Here is a 14,551-nt window from a genome sequence, read left to right on the forward strand (position 1 = left end):
TACACATTGAGTTCATTAAGTCTTTCGTGATACGTTTTATACTTAAGACCTTCCACCATTCTTGTAGCCCGTCTTTGGACCCGTTCAATTTTGTCAATATCTTTTTGTAGGTGAGGTCTCCAGAACTGAACACAGTACTCCAAATGTGGTCTCACCAGCGCTCTATATAAGGGGATCACAATCTCCCTCTTCCTGCTTGTTATACCTCTAGCTATGCAGCCAAGCATCCTACTTGCTTTTCCTACCGCCCGACCACACTGCTCACCCATTTTGAGACTGTCAGAAATCACTACCCCTAAATCCTTCTTTTCTGAAGTTTTTGCTAACACAGAATGTTTAATTATATGTATAACATGTACTGTGTTAGAGTGTCATTTTGTATCATTTTGATTGGTGGTGTGCCCCAGGATTTTGTAAATGTAAAAAATGTGCTGCGGCTAAAAAAAGGTTGAAAATCACTGGGTTAGACAGCATCGCCAACAGATGGATTCGTAACTGACTGACCAATCGCCCTCAATGTGTAGGCCCCAATGTAACTGCATCTACACGGAGGGAAGTATGCACTGGGCATAGGTGGTGTGGAACACCAACCTGCTGCAGCTTCTGTTGTTCAAATTCGCCACGCAAAGTGGCCATTTCTCATTTTGTGTATGTGTGTGTTTGTGTATCTTCTTATCCTTTAATTAAATAAGTTGAGAAGTTCTCATGTATGGAATAAAATCAGAACAGTGCCCAGCAGAACCAAAAAGGTGTCACAGGAACCTTCAAATACTCCAAGTGCCACACTCACTACAGACTCAATGGCAGAACCAAAGTTAGGTCCCACAGAGTGGGTCTTCTCCGGGTCCCGTCAACTAAACAATGCTGCTTGGCGGGACCCAGGGGAAGAGCCTTCTCTGTGGTGGCCCCGGCCCTCTGGAACCAACTCCCCCCAGAGATTAGAATTGCCCCCACCCTCCTTGCCTTTCGTAAGCTACTTAAAACCCACCTCTGCCGCCAGGCATGGGGGAATTAAGATTTCTTCTCCCCCTAGGCCGTTACAATTGAATGCATGGGGGGACATGATCGAAACATTTAAATATATTAAAGGGTTAAATAAGGTCCAGGAGGGAAGTGTTTTTTATAGGAAAGTGAACACAAGAACAAGGGGACACAATCTGAAGTTGTTTGGGGGAAAGATCAAAAGCAACGTGAGAAAATATTATTTTACTGAAAGAATAGTAGATCCTTGGAACAAACTTCCAGCAGACGTGGTTGGTAAATCCACAGTAACTGAATTTAAACATGCCTGGGATAAACATATATCCATCCTAAGATAAAATACAGAAAATAGTATAAGGGCAGACTAGATGGACCATGAGGTCTTTTTCTGCCGTCAGACTTCTATGTTTCTATGTTTCTATGTTGTTGTTGTTGTTGTTGTTGTTGTTGTTGTTGTTATTATTATTATTTATTAGATTTGTATGCCGCCCCTCTCCGTAGACTCGGGGCGGCTCACAGCAATGATAAAAACAATATATAATGACAAATCTAATACTTAAACTCTAAAATAACAATAATGCATTTAAAAAGTCTAAAAAACAAGAAACCCCAATAGTATATAAAAAACATACATACAGTCATATCATACACAAATAACTACATAGGCAGGGGGAGATGTTTCAGTTCCCCCATGCTTGACGACAGAGGTGGGTTTTAGGGAGTTTATGAAAGGCAAGGAGGGTGGGGGCAGTTCTAATCTCTGGAGGGAGCTGATTCCAGAGGGTCGGAGCCGCCACAGAGAAGGCTCTTCCTCTGGGTCCCGCCAAACGACATTGTTTAGTTGACAGGACCCGGAGGAGACCAACTCTGTTACATTTACTATTGCACTTATTCATTGTACATCTCGCAGTCTAAGGCAATTCTGAGTTTCTTGCCTTCATAGCGATAATAATAATAATAATAATAATAATAATAATAATTTATTAGATTTTTATGCCGCCCCTCTCCGAAGACTTGGAGTAATAATGACATTAGCCATTTTTTTCCTTGTCAAAAACTATTGATAGTTCCAACATACTAGTAATGCATTATTAAAAATGAAAGATTTTCCTAGACACCTATTGGAAGTAGGAATGGAAGAGGAAATTGTGAAGGGTTCAGTGATTGGTTGGTCACCAAATATAGACTAAAATATAAACTTAGAGGAAGGGGAAAGAATATGGAACAAAAATTGAAATTTAACATTGTTGATTGCATTGAAAGAGAACCAATATAAAATGCTTTAATGCTGGCAAAATTGGCAAAAATGTATTATAATATAAAACTGGATTGTTGGAAATATAAAATAAAGAAGGAACTTATTATCACATGTAGTGGCAATGTAGTAAGGCGAAGAAATATTGGGAACAGACAAGGAGATGGCTACAACAAATTACAGAACATATAGAATTCAAACCTGAACTATTTTAATTAGGAATCATTAATAATAAGCTAAAGAAATAAATCCAACACATCATTTTACAAATAATAACAGCAGCAAGAATTTTATACCCCCAATACTGGAAACTTGAAAATATACCAAGTGATGAAAGGATTATACATAAAATACTTGAATGTGCAGAGATGTATAGGCCAGTGTTTCCCAACCTTGACAACTTGAAGATATTTGGACTTCAACTCCCAGAATTCCCCAGCCAGCATTCGCTGGCTGGGGAATTCTGGGAGTTGAAGTCCAAATATCTTCAAGTTGCCAAGGTTGGGAAACTTGGTATAGGCTCACTCTGGAAATGAAAGCAAAGAGGAAACAGAATTTTACGAGGTGTGGAATCGGTGGCATAACTGGTTAGAGCAGAGGAATAAAGATGTATAGAAATAAATGTAAATAGCCGTATGATATATATGACACAGTAATATTTAAAAAACATTTGTATATTGATAAATAAATAAAATAAATAAAATAAATAAAGTAAATAAAGTAAATAAAATAAAATAAATAAAATAAATAAAATAAATAAAATAAATAAAATAAATAAAATAAATAAAATAAATAAAATAAATAAAATAAATAAAATAAATAAAATAAATAAAATAAATAAAATAAATAAATAAATAAATAAATAAAATAAATAAATAAAATAAATAAAATAAATAAAATAAATAGAAGATTTTCCACTGTTCAAGTTTTTTCCCCTCACAGAACCACTACCAAATACGCCAGCATTCTGGTGCGGCTACCGTGTTTCCCGGAAAATAAGACACTGTCTTATATTAATTTTTGCTCCAAAAGTTGTGCTACATCTTATTTTCAGGGGGTGCCTTATATTTCTCAAACAAGACAAATTCACAGGCAGAAAAGCTGACACCCCCAAAGAAAGTGTACCGTATGGTACACTGATTACGGTACGGTACCTGTCAGTATGGCACCCCCACACACAAACGACGGCATTTATATGGTACAAAAGTATACGCCCGCTGTTGCAGCTTCCGGCCACCAGAGGAACTACAGTGTACGTACTGTAGTGGAGACTGTAATGGCGGTGAGACAGCAGCAGACTGTATCTGCTGTACAGGACGGTACAAAGTGATGGAAGGGGCCAGCAGGGGACGCCACATTATTACGGTACCGCTATGAACAGTTTTGAATGGTACCGTATGTTTTTCCACCGTACCGTATGTAAACGTGACTACGCCTTATTTTCGGGGGGGGGGGGGGCCTTATACTAGCAAATTCTGCAAAACCTCTGACATGCCTTACTTTCGGGGTACGTCTTATTTTCGGGGAAACAGGGTATCACTCAACAGCCATCAAAGGGAAATAAGGAAAACGAGATCACAGCAGGAATTGCATAGAAACCTGGAGATCCTCTGATCAAAGTCACAATCTCTTTTCTCCCCGGCTCAATAGAAACATAGAAACATAGAAGACTGACGGCAGAAAAAGACCTTATGGTCCATCTAGTCTGCCTTTATACTATTTCCTGTATTTTATCTTACAATGGATATATGTTTATCCCAGGCATGTTTAAATTCAGTTACTGTGGATTTACCAACCACGTCTGCTGGAAGTTTGTTCCAAGGATCTACTACTCTTTCAGTGAAATAATATTTTCTCACTTTGCTTTTGATCTTTCCCCCAACTAACTTCAGATTGTGTCCCCTTGTTCTTGTGTTAACTTTCCTATTAAAAACTTCCCTCCTGAACCTTATTTAACCCTTTAACATATTTAAATGTTTCGATCATGTCCCCCCTTTTCCTTCTGTCCTCCAGACTATACAGATTGAGTTCATTAAGTCTTTCCTGATACGTTTTATGCTTAAGACCTTCCACCATTCTTGTAGCCCGTCTTTGGACCCGTTCAATTTTGTCAATATCTTTTTGTAGGTGAGGTCTCCACAACTGAACACAGTATTCCAAATGTGGTCTCACCAGCACTCTATATAGTGGGATCACAATCTCTCTCTTCCTGCTTGTTATACCTCCAGCTATGCAGCCAAGAATCCTACTTGCTTTTCCTACTGCCCGACCACACTGCTCACCCATTTTGAGACTGTCAGATATTCCTAAGTTCTTCTCCATCAGATTCATCTGCAAGGCAGAACAGCCTTTCCTTGTGAAGTTTTAAATTAACCAATCTTTTTTTCACTAGGCCTTGGGCCAACTTCCTGCCCACTTGTCACCCATTGCACACTGTTCTTTCGGAGATCTCCCGGAAGCAGCTGTCATTTTCAGTGCATCCAAAATTCCTTAAGGTGGTCTGCACAGAGGTATGGTAGAAAAACAGTGCTCCCCACATGACAGTGACCCAGAAGCAGCCATCATTTTGACCCTGGGGCAGGCGTGGCAAAATGGTAATTACAGTAGTACAGTACCTCTAAATACGAGCTGCTCCACATGCGAGTATTCCAAGTTACGAGCCACGAGGGGAGATAAATTTCTGTTCCAGACCCGGGCTCAAATTCGGGATACGAGCCGAGCGTCCACTAGGTGGTGCAAGAATCCTTGCTTCTGGTTATCTCGGAGGGGAAAAACAAATTCTAAAGCCATTTGTTCCAGATACGAGTTGTTCGACATACAAGCTCCCTTCTGGAACGAATTAAACTCGTATCTAGAGGTACTACTGTACTTCCACAAGTCCTCAACATGACCCAGGGATGAATCCCAAGCACACAGACAGTGACTGTTGTTTCCAGGACACAATCTTGTGGCCCAGGGATGTGCGACCTGGCCTCCTTCCCTAACATGAGAATCAAAGATCTTTAAATGTAAGGAGGAAGAGGAGTGGGAGGAGGAGAGTCCTGGTGGTATAAGAGTCAGGCTTAAGGACTCCAGGGACACAATGAATGTGAGAAAAAGCCTGTGGGGCCCCCACGTGGGTAAAAAGTCTGTGGAAACCCTGTGAGAGAGAGAAAGGCCAGAGGGCAGGAGTTGCCAAAGGTTAAGGTAGGAGAGGTCTTTGGAAGGCAAGCCTGAGCCTGCGCTATGGCCCCAACACTGAGGTAACCAGACTTTTATCTTGAGGAATATTTCTTTCCTGGCTGGGGGAATTCTGAGGCTCAAAAGCTGGAGGACACATCAAGGTAGAAATTGAAATACAGTGGTACCTCATCTTACGAACGCCTCTTTTAACGAACTTTTCAAGATACGAACCCGGTGTTTAAGATTTTTTTGCCTCTTCTTCCGAACTATTTTCACCTTACGAACCAAAGCCGCTGCTGCTGGGATGAAGGGGTTTCTTTTTTCCCCCTTTTTTGAAGAAAGAAAAGGGAGGGGCGGCTTGGAGGGGGAAAGACTTTGCATTAACAAAAGTAGAACAGCGTGCTTGCAGGCACTGAAAGGGTGTCTTTTGAAGAAAGAAAAGGGAGGGGCGGCTTGGAGGAGGAAAGACTTTGCAGAGAACAGCAAAGAGTGTCTTTTGAAGAAAGAAAAGGGAGGGGCGCCCCCTTGCCTTTCTTCCTTCCCACTCACCCTTTAGCCTAGCCTTGCTTCTTCCACCCGCCCCCTTTAGCTGCTCCTCCCTGCCCTCTGTTCGCCTCCCTTCTAAAGTTTGGGATTTTCCTGAAGGATTTGCAGGCATTATTTGCTTTTACATTGATTCCTATGGGAAACATTGTTTCGTCTTATGAACTTTTCACCTTACGAACCTCCTCCTGGAACCAATTAAGTTCGTATCATGAGGTACCACTGTAATGGATGTGGGAATTCTATAATTGATATACACAAAATACCACCTAAAAGCCTTTTTGAGGAATTCACTATTTCTACAAAAGAAAATATCCAGAAAGTGTTGCTGATAAGCAGAAACATGTACGGGTAATTCGCCATTTTTCCATTTTTCTTTTCTCTCCACCTACATGTCTAACCCTGAGCAAAAATAATCAATTCAAAATTCAAATAGTTAATTTTACGCTCACGTTCAATGGAGGATCTCATTTGTATGGGTACTCTGGTGTTTCATTAGGCTACAATTCTGACTGAAACTTTTCCCACAGGCAGGACATTCAAAGGGTTTCTCTCCTGTGTGAGTCCTCCGGTGTCTGACCAGGCTGGAATTCTGGCTGAAACTTTTCCCACACACAGGACATTTGAAGGGTTTCTCTCCAGTGTGAGTCCTCAGGTGTATCACCAGGTTGGAATTCTGACAAAAACTTTTCCCACAGTCAGGACATTTAAATGGTTTCTGTCCTGTGTGTATTCTCTGGTGTATCACAAGGTGGGAATTTAGACTAAAACATTTCCTGCACTCAGGGCATTCAAAGGGTTTCCATTCTTTGTGAATACTCTGATGTGTAATCAGGCTAGAATTCTGACTGAAACCTTTCCCACAATCTGGACACAGATAGGGTTTCTCACCAGTGTGAGTCCTCTGGTGTATCACCAGGCTGGAATTCTGAGTGAAATGTTTTCCACAATCTGGACATTGATATGGTTTCTCACCTGTATGAGTTCTCTGATGTATCACCAGGCTGGAATTGTGATTGAAACTTTTCCCACAATCTCGACATTCAAAGGGTTTCTCTCCTGTGTGAGTTTTCAGGTGTCTCAAGAATTGGGAATTTCTAATGAAACGTTTCCCACAATCTCGACACTCATACGGTTTCTCTACGGAGTGAGTCCTCTGATGTATCACCAGGCAGGAATCCTGACTGAAATGTTTTCCACAATCAGAACATTCGAAGGGTTTCTCTCCTGTGTGAGTCCTCTGATGTTTCACCAGACTGGAATTTTGACTGAAACTTTTTCCACAGATGGGACATTCAAAGGGTTTCTCTCCTGTGTGAGTCCTCAGGTGTATCACAAGGTTGGAATTCTGAAAAAAACTTTTCCCACACACAGGACATTCAAATAGTTTCTCTCTTGTGTGAGTCCTCTGGTGTATCATCAAACTGGAAATCAGACTAAAACATTTTCCACAGTCAGGACATTCAAAGAGTTTCTCTCTTGTGTGAGAACTCTGATGTATCACTAGGCTGGATTTCTGACTGAAACGTTTTTTACAATCAGGACACTGATATGGTTTGTCACCTGTGTGAATCCTCTGGTGTATCACCAGGCTGTAATTCCGAATGAAACATTTCCCACAATGAAGACAATTATATGGTTTCTCATCTGTGTGAGTCCTCCGGTGTTTCACTAGGCTTGAATTGTCACAGAAACGTTTCTCACAATCTGGGCATTTATATGGTTTCTCACCTGTATGAGTCCTCTGGTGTGTCACCAGGCTGGAATTGTGACTGAAACTTTTCCCACAATCAGGGCATTCGAAGGGTTTCTCACCTGTGTGTGTCCTCTGGTGTATCAGCAGGCTGGAATTGTGATTGAAACCTTTCCCGCAATGAGGACATTCAAAGGGTTTCTCTCCTGTGTGAGTTTTCAAGTTTCTCATGATGTGAGAATTTCTAATGAAACTTCTACAGCAATCTCAATAGTCATAGTTTCTTCCTAGTGTGAGTCCTCTAATGTATCACCAAGTTGCCATGCTCACTACATTGGGAGCATCTGTAGGGCTTCTCTCTCACATGGGTTCTTCCATGAACCATAAGAGAGCCATTTTGACACAAGCTTTTGCCACAGTCAGAGCGTTTGTATGGTTTTCCTCCAGTGTGGATCCTGTTGGGCATAATCAGTTGAGATTTTGCAATTTGTACTTTTCCCATAACCGGCACATCTATGGAGTTTTTTCCACTACTGATACCCTTGAATTCAAAAATATGGATGATCCCTCGTTTAGTGGTGCTTGGATTCAAGCTGTTTCCTTACTTCCAGAGGGAGGCCTACATCCCTGCTCTACATGGCTTTCCAAATGAACTTTTCCTCTCTCCATTGAGTTACAGATATACAGTGTTCCCTCGCTTTTCGCGGGGGATGCGTTCCAAGACCGCCCGCGAAAGTCGAATTTCCGCGAAGTAGAGATGCGGAAGTAAATACACTATTTTTGGCTATGAACAGTATCACAAGCCTTCCCTTAACACTTTAAGCCCCTAAATTGCAATTTCCCATTCCCTTAGCAACCATTCCGATTATTACTCATCATGTTTATTTATTAAAGTTTATTAAAAAAAATTTTTTAGATTAGATTAGATTAGATTTATTGAATTTATATGCCGCCCCTCTCCGCAAACTCGGGGCGGCTCACAACAAAGTAAAAACAATACATAATAACAAATCCAATACCCACCAATCCAATTACAATGTTAAGCTAAAAAATTCATAAAAAATTTATTAAAGGCAGACGAAAGTTTGGCGATGACATATGATGTCATCGGGTGGGAAAAACCGTGGTATAGGGAAAAAACCCGCACAGTATTTTTTAATTAATATTTTTGAAAAACCGTGGTATAGACTTTCCGCGACGTTTGAACCCGCGAAAATCGAGGGAACACTGTATCCCTCTTTTCCTGAATGCAAAATAATCTTCTTTAATTTTTCATGTAATATATCCTTACTCTTCTGCATAACCTACTTTTTCCAGCTCAGCATCCCTTTTGAGTTTCTCTCTTTTGTCTATCAGCTATCGGAGAAGGAGAATTGTATGGTTTTCTGAAGGAAATGGAAAACATTTTGATTTCTGGGTCCATTTGCTTTCCTATTCAATATTGCTTGTTATCCTCCCTTGTCCAGAGTGTTCATATTGCCATTTTTTTCATCTACAAGATTCAAAGAAAAAATGTTACTTTAATTGTGTATAAAATTTTGGCAGAACATGCAAAAAAAGAAAAAGTATACTTTACGATGAAAAAGCAAACACGCCACAATACAAAAAATAACATTTTACATTAATTGCGATTCATCTGACACATGGGAGACTATTAGGATCCGTGTTCAGATATCTATTCAATCTTGAGATTCGCTGGTTGACATGGGTCAATCACAAATTCTTAGCCTGCAAAGAAAAAAAATCATTTTTTTCTGGAAGTGCTGGGGATAGATTATACAATTGGAGATTTATCTATATTAATCTATCTATCTATCTATCTATCTATCTATCTATCTATCTATCTATCTATCTATCTATCTATCTATCTAATTAATTTGACTTGTATGTCGCCCAATCCCATTCTGGTAGGGCCGCGAATGGTAGCCTGTCCCTGACCACAACCTACTTCTTGGTAAGTTAGAAAAACATAGGATAAGTACATCCTTACACACAGATAAATTTGTAACTCACAAGCTGCACTCAGTATGTATTCTTTAATGGCTCTACATCTATATACAGAGAAGGACGCAATGGAATACCCCAAGGTTCTGAGAGGGGCGACATACAAATCTAATAAATTATTATTATTAAATTATTAGAAGACCCCCAAGGATCCTTCAAACTATGTTCCTCTGTCACAAACCCCCAGTGATGGAGCACCCACAACCTCTGGAGGGAAGCCATTCCCAAAGCATCAACCTGAACTTTAAAAGAGACTTTTTAACTCTTCCCAACAGCAGAAAATTGCAGCCCCCAGTCTAAATTGCTGCTTTAAATTGGGCTTAAATTTGGGCAGGGAAGGCAGCAGCAGCAGCAGTTCCTGCTGCTCCTACTGTCACGCTTCAGCCCAGTTGCTTCTCTGCTTCCAGGCTGTGGAGGAAACCAAACAGCCCGACTTGCTCCCAGACTCTCCTCCCACCTGTCCTCAACTCACCTTCCAGCTGCTGCTTTGACCGCGGGACAGGCAAAAAAGCCACTGTGCACGCCACCTTCTGTGACCCGGAAGAGAAAGTTGCTCAGTGCGTCTCCTTCCATCTGTTCTAGCAATGCAGTACTTGATGGTTTTAACTCCTTGAAGCTCAACCACAGATGGCGCTACTGTATTGAGGGTTCTAGTCATTGATGCCGACTATCTGAGTGTCACCTCCTAACGTGCAGATAGCAGGCAGAAAAGCACGCGTCTCCTGTCTCAACCTAAGGCCGTTTACAAGGCGTTTTAAACTCCTTAAAACCCACCTCTGCCGTCAAGCATGGGGAAACTGAAACATCTCCCCCTGCCTATGTAGTTTTTTGTGTATGATATGACTGTATGTATGTTTTTATATATTGGGGTTTCTTGGTTTTTTAGACTTTTTAAATGTATTGTTGTTATTTTATTTATTTATTTATTTATTTAGATTTGTATGCCGCCCCTCTCCGCAGACTATTTTAGATTCTAACTATTAGATTTGTCAATATATATTGTTTTTATCATTGCTGTAAGCCGCCCCGAGTCTACGGAGAGGGGCGGCATACAAATCTAATAAATAATAATAATAATAATAATAGTTTTCATTGATCCAATGCCGTTTTTGACTTCCAGCAACTGACCCTTTGCAACTGAGCCAAGTGAAATAGTGAAATGTGATGCTTACCAAAATTAACTATGTGCTCAGCCCTAAAAGTTCAGGACGTTTTTACAGAATTACAAAATCAGCTTCCTTAAGAGTGGAGATAAAAACATCTTTGTATGGGAAATCTTTTGACTCTGACACCCAAGGATTTCGGACCTGGCAGCACCATCAGGACAGCCAGATATTCTGAGTGAGCCAATTTCATTTCTGCTGGTCAAGGCTGCACCTAAAAGCACCCACTATGTCTCTTCATTCCTGAAGGATACTGTTTGTTTGTCAAAGAAGTGTAGAATTATCGTTTGTATTAACATAAGTAGAAAGCAGTGATAGGATAAAAAGACAGTAGGACAGAGACCATAGGCACATAGGTAATAATTACAAAAGACCTAAGTGCCAAAGCCCACTGCAACAACATCGCCAAGAAGGCTTCAAGAGTTGTTAATCTAATACTACGTAGCTTCTGCTCTGGAAATCTCACACTACTTACCAGAGCATACAAAACTTTTGCCAGACCCATCCTAGAATACAGCTCATCTGTTTGGAACCCATACCGCATCTCAGACATTAACACCTTCGAAAATGTCCAGTGATACTTCACCAGAAGAGCCCTGCATTCCTCCTCCCGTAACAGAATACCATACGAAACTAGACTTACAATCCTGACCCAGACCGAACATTCTTCATTTGAAGTGCTTATGTTTGGTCAATTTGCAAACTTTTTTCACTTGGAAAGTAGTCTGAACATTTCTGTACACAATGATATGAAAATTGAATGGGAAAAAAATGATGCTTATTGGTTTATCTTGATTATACAAAGCAGACCCCCCCCCTTTATTTGTGAACTTTTTTTCAATTTATAGATAGTTTAGCTTGCAAAATGCGTTCAATTTTACTAAAGTTGGTGTGGGATTGGTAGTTTGAACATTTCTGAGCATAGGAAAAATATAAATGAACTGAAAAAATGCTTATTGGTTTTTTAAAATCAGAAATAAGGCATCCCCCCCAAGTTGCTTGCAAACATTTTCACTTTAAATTTTTTTTAGGCTCCAAATCTGAAATATTTTTAATATCTTAGGCATTCATTTACTCAATTTAACATTGCTGATCATCATAAAAATATGTTTGGGGGTGGGAACTAACTTTTTTCTGCGCAAAAAGAAACTGACATTGAGTCTGTTTCTGGTCGAATACGACCCGGAGCAAAGAGATTTTTTTAGGTACTTGAATTTGGTCTTTTTGAAAACGTTTTTCACTGGGAAACTAGTTTGAACATTTCTGAACGTAATGATATGAAAATTGAACTGAAAAAAATGAAGCTTATACAGTGGTACCTCGTGATACGAACCCCTCGCCATACGAACAATCCAAGATACGAACCTGGGGTTTGGAAATTTTTTGCCTCTTCTTCTGAACTTTTTCCGTCCTACGAACCCGCCGAGAAGCCCCGCCTCCCGGCTGTCGCTTTTTGAAACAGCTGGGGGGCTTCTCGGCGTCCTCCCGAACCCGAACACCAAACCCGAACTTTTGCCAAACATCCGGGTTCAGCGTTCGGGAGGCCACCGAGAAGCCCCGCCGCCCGGCTGTCGCCTTTTGGAACAGCCGGGGGGGCTTCTCGAAGTTTGGCAAAAGTTCGGGGTCAGCGTTCGGGTTCAGGAGGACGCTTAGAAGCCCCGCCGCCCGGCTGTTAGCTTTTCAAAAGAGCCGCGGAGCTGTCGGGCCGGTCAGGAGGCTGGAAAGGAGGTGGGGACTCTAGGAAGGACGTCTTTGTGATGTCAAAGCTCCGCCCATGGAATTCCCTATTGGGATTCACCACCTTCTTTCCAGCCTCCTGATTGGCCCGACAGCTCCGCGGCTCTTTTGAAAATCTAACAGCCGGGCAGCGAGGCTTCTCAGCGTCCTCCTGAACCCGAACGCCAAACCTGAATTTCCGGGTTCGGCGTTCGGGAGGCTGCCGAGAAGCCCCGCGGCTGTTTCAAAAGACGACAGCCGGGCAGCGGGGCTTCTCGGCGGCCTCCTGAACGCCGAACCCGGAAGTTCGGCAAAAGTTCGGGTTCGGGTGGCCGCCGAGAAGCCCCGCCAGCCGGCTGTTGCTTTTTGAAAGAGCTGGGGGGCTTCTCGGCGGCCTCCCGAACGCCGAACCCAGAAGTTCGGCAAAGTTCAGGTTTGGTGTTTGGGTTCGGGAGGAAGCCGGGAAGCCCCCCGGCTGTTTCAAAAGGTGACAGCCGGGCGGTGGGGCTTCTCGGCGGCCACCCGAACCTGAACTTTTGCCAAACTTCCGGGTTCGGCATTGGGAGAACGCTGAGAAGCGTCCGGCTGTTTCAAAAGGTGACAGCCGGGCGCTGGCATTTTTTGGTGGTTTTTTTCCTTTCACGCATTAATTCATTTTACATTGTTTCCTATGGGAAGCAATGTTTCGTCTTACGAACCTTTCGCCTTACGAACCTCTCCAGGGAACCAATTAGGTTCTTAAGACGAGGTATTACTGTATTTTTATTTTGATCAAAAAGCCCCCCCCCCCATTTTTTCAAGATTTCGTATCAGTTTATATTTTTTTAGGCTACAAATCTCTAAGGAATTTCCCCCCAAAAGTTTTGATATACTAAATTGAACATTCCTGATCATAAGAAAAATAGAAATGAACTGAAAAAAATGATGCCTATTTGTTTATTTTGGTCACAAAAGGGCCACACACACCCTCTCAGCCTTGCTGTGTGCCATTATTTTCACTTTTTATACATATTTGGCTTGAAATATTTGGAATATCCTTTTGAAAAGCAAGCACATGATAGCCAGACAACTAATTTTATGAAAGAAAACCATTTTACTAAAAACAAGTGTGTAATTTTGAAATTAACAGCATAATTTTTATATAAATTGAAATAATTGAAAACAGTGGGGGGGGGGCTTTTATGTGCAAAATAAGCAAATAAGCATCATTTTTTTCAGTTCAATTTTCATATCATTATGTTCAGAAATGTTCAAGATACCAATCCCACACCAACTTTAGTAAAATAGAATGCATTTTGCAAGCAAAATTATCTATGAATTGAAAACAATTTCACAAAAATGGGGGGGGGGATTTTATCAGCAAAATAAACCAATAATCATTAATTTGTTTAATTTCAATTTTCATTTCACTGTGTGCAGAAATGTTCAAACTTATTTCCAAGTGAAAAAAGCTTTCAAAAAGACCAAATATAAGTACCTAAAATGAACAATTTGCGGTCTGGGTCAAATAGACCTGGGAACAGAAGATTAGGGTGTGTTATTGAGCAGCACACCAGGGTTAAATCTTGTGGGCATGAAGAGACTCATTACTCATGGCATGTTTGATCCCTGCTGTCACCATAATGAATTCCAGGCACAATGGAAAGGGTGGCTGTTTTGACAACACAGTCATGCGGCCCAGGGATGCATGACATTGCCTTCTTCCCCCAAAATGAGGTTCAGCGACATTTAAAAGGTAAGGAAGAGGAGGCTGTGAGGCCTGCTGGGATGGGAGTCAGGTCTCAGTATTGAAGGCACCCAGTGGGAGTAGGGAAGAGCCTGTGGGACCTTGTAGGGTAGGGAAGTAGAGAAGATGCCAGTGGGGACCCTGTGAAAAAGAGAAAGGCTCAGCCAATCAAAGGGTTGTAGTACAGGATGGCTTTGGAATACAAGCTTGGGTCTGGGCTATGTCTAGAACCCGGAGGTAGCCAGTGATCAATTTAATAACTCACACATTCATTTAACAGCTTCATCAGGGAGGGAAGAGGATGGGGA

The 14,551-nt window shown here is 41.4% G+C and overlaps 1 protein-coding gene and 1 long non-coding RNA gene across 2 annotated transcripts in view; both read right to left on the minus strand.

Moving 5' to 3' along the window:
- The window catches only part of LOC139160046 (zinc finger protein 850-like), a 20,211-nt gene extending 11,979 nt beyond the window's left edge, over nt 1-8,232 (minus strand). Inside the window, exon 1 of the mRNA XM_070737573.1 lies at nt 6,419-8,232. Coding sequence (XP_070593674.1) covers nt 6,419-7,865 — 1,447 coding nt within the window. The 5' untranslated portion in view covers nt 7,866-8,232. The remainder of the gene's footprint in view (nt 1-6,418) is intronic.
- A 232-nt stretch (nt 8,233-8,464) lies between these two features.
- On the minus strand, nt 8,465-10,430 carry LOC139159986 (uncharacterized). The gene is made up of 3 exons (XR_011557867.1): nt 10,111-10,430; nt 9,255-9,362; nt 8,465-9,126 (listed from the first exon to the last, which is right to left on the minus strand). It is a non-coding gene; the product is annotated as an uncharacterized lncRNA (long non-coding RNA).
- Nucleotides 10,431-14,551: the final 4,121 nt, after the last annotated feature.

The sequence above is a fragment of the Erythrolamprus reginae genome, chromosome 2 (genome assembly GCF_031021105.1).
Source record: "Erythrolamprus reginae isolate rEryReg1 chromosome 2, rEryReg1.hap1, whole genome shotgun sequence".
Lineage (NCBI taxonomy): Eukaryota > Metazoa > Chordata > Lepidosauria > Squamata > Dipsadidae > Erythrolamprus > Erythrolamprus reginae.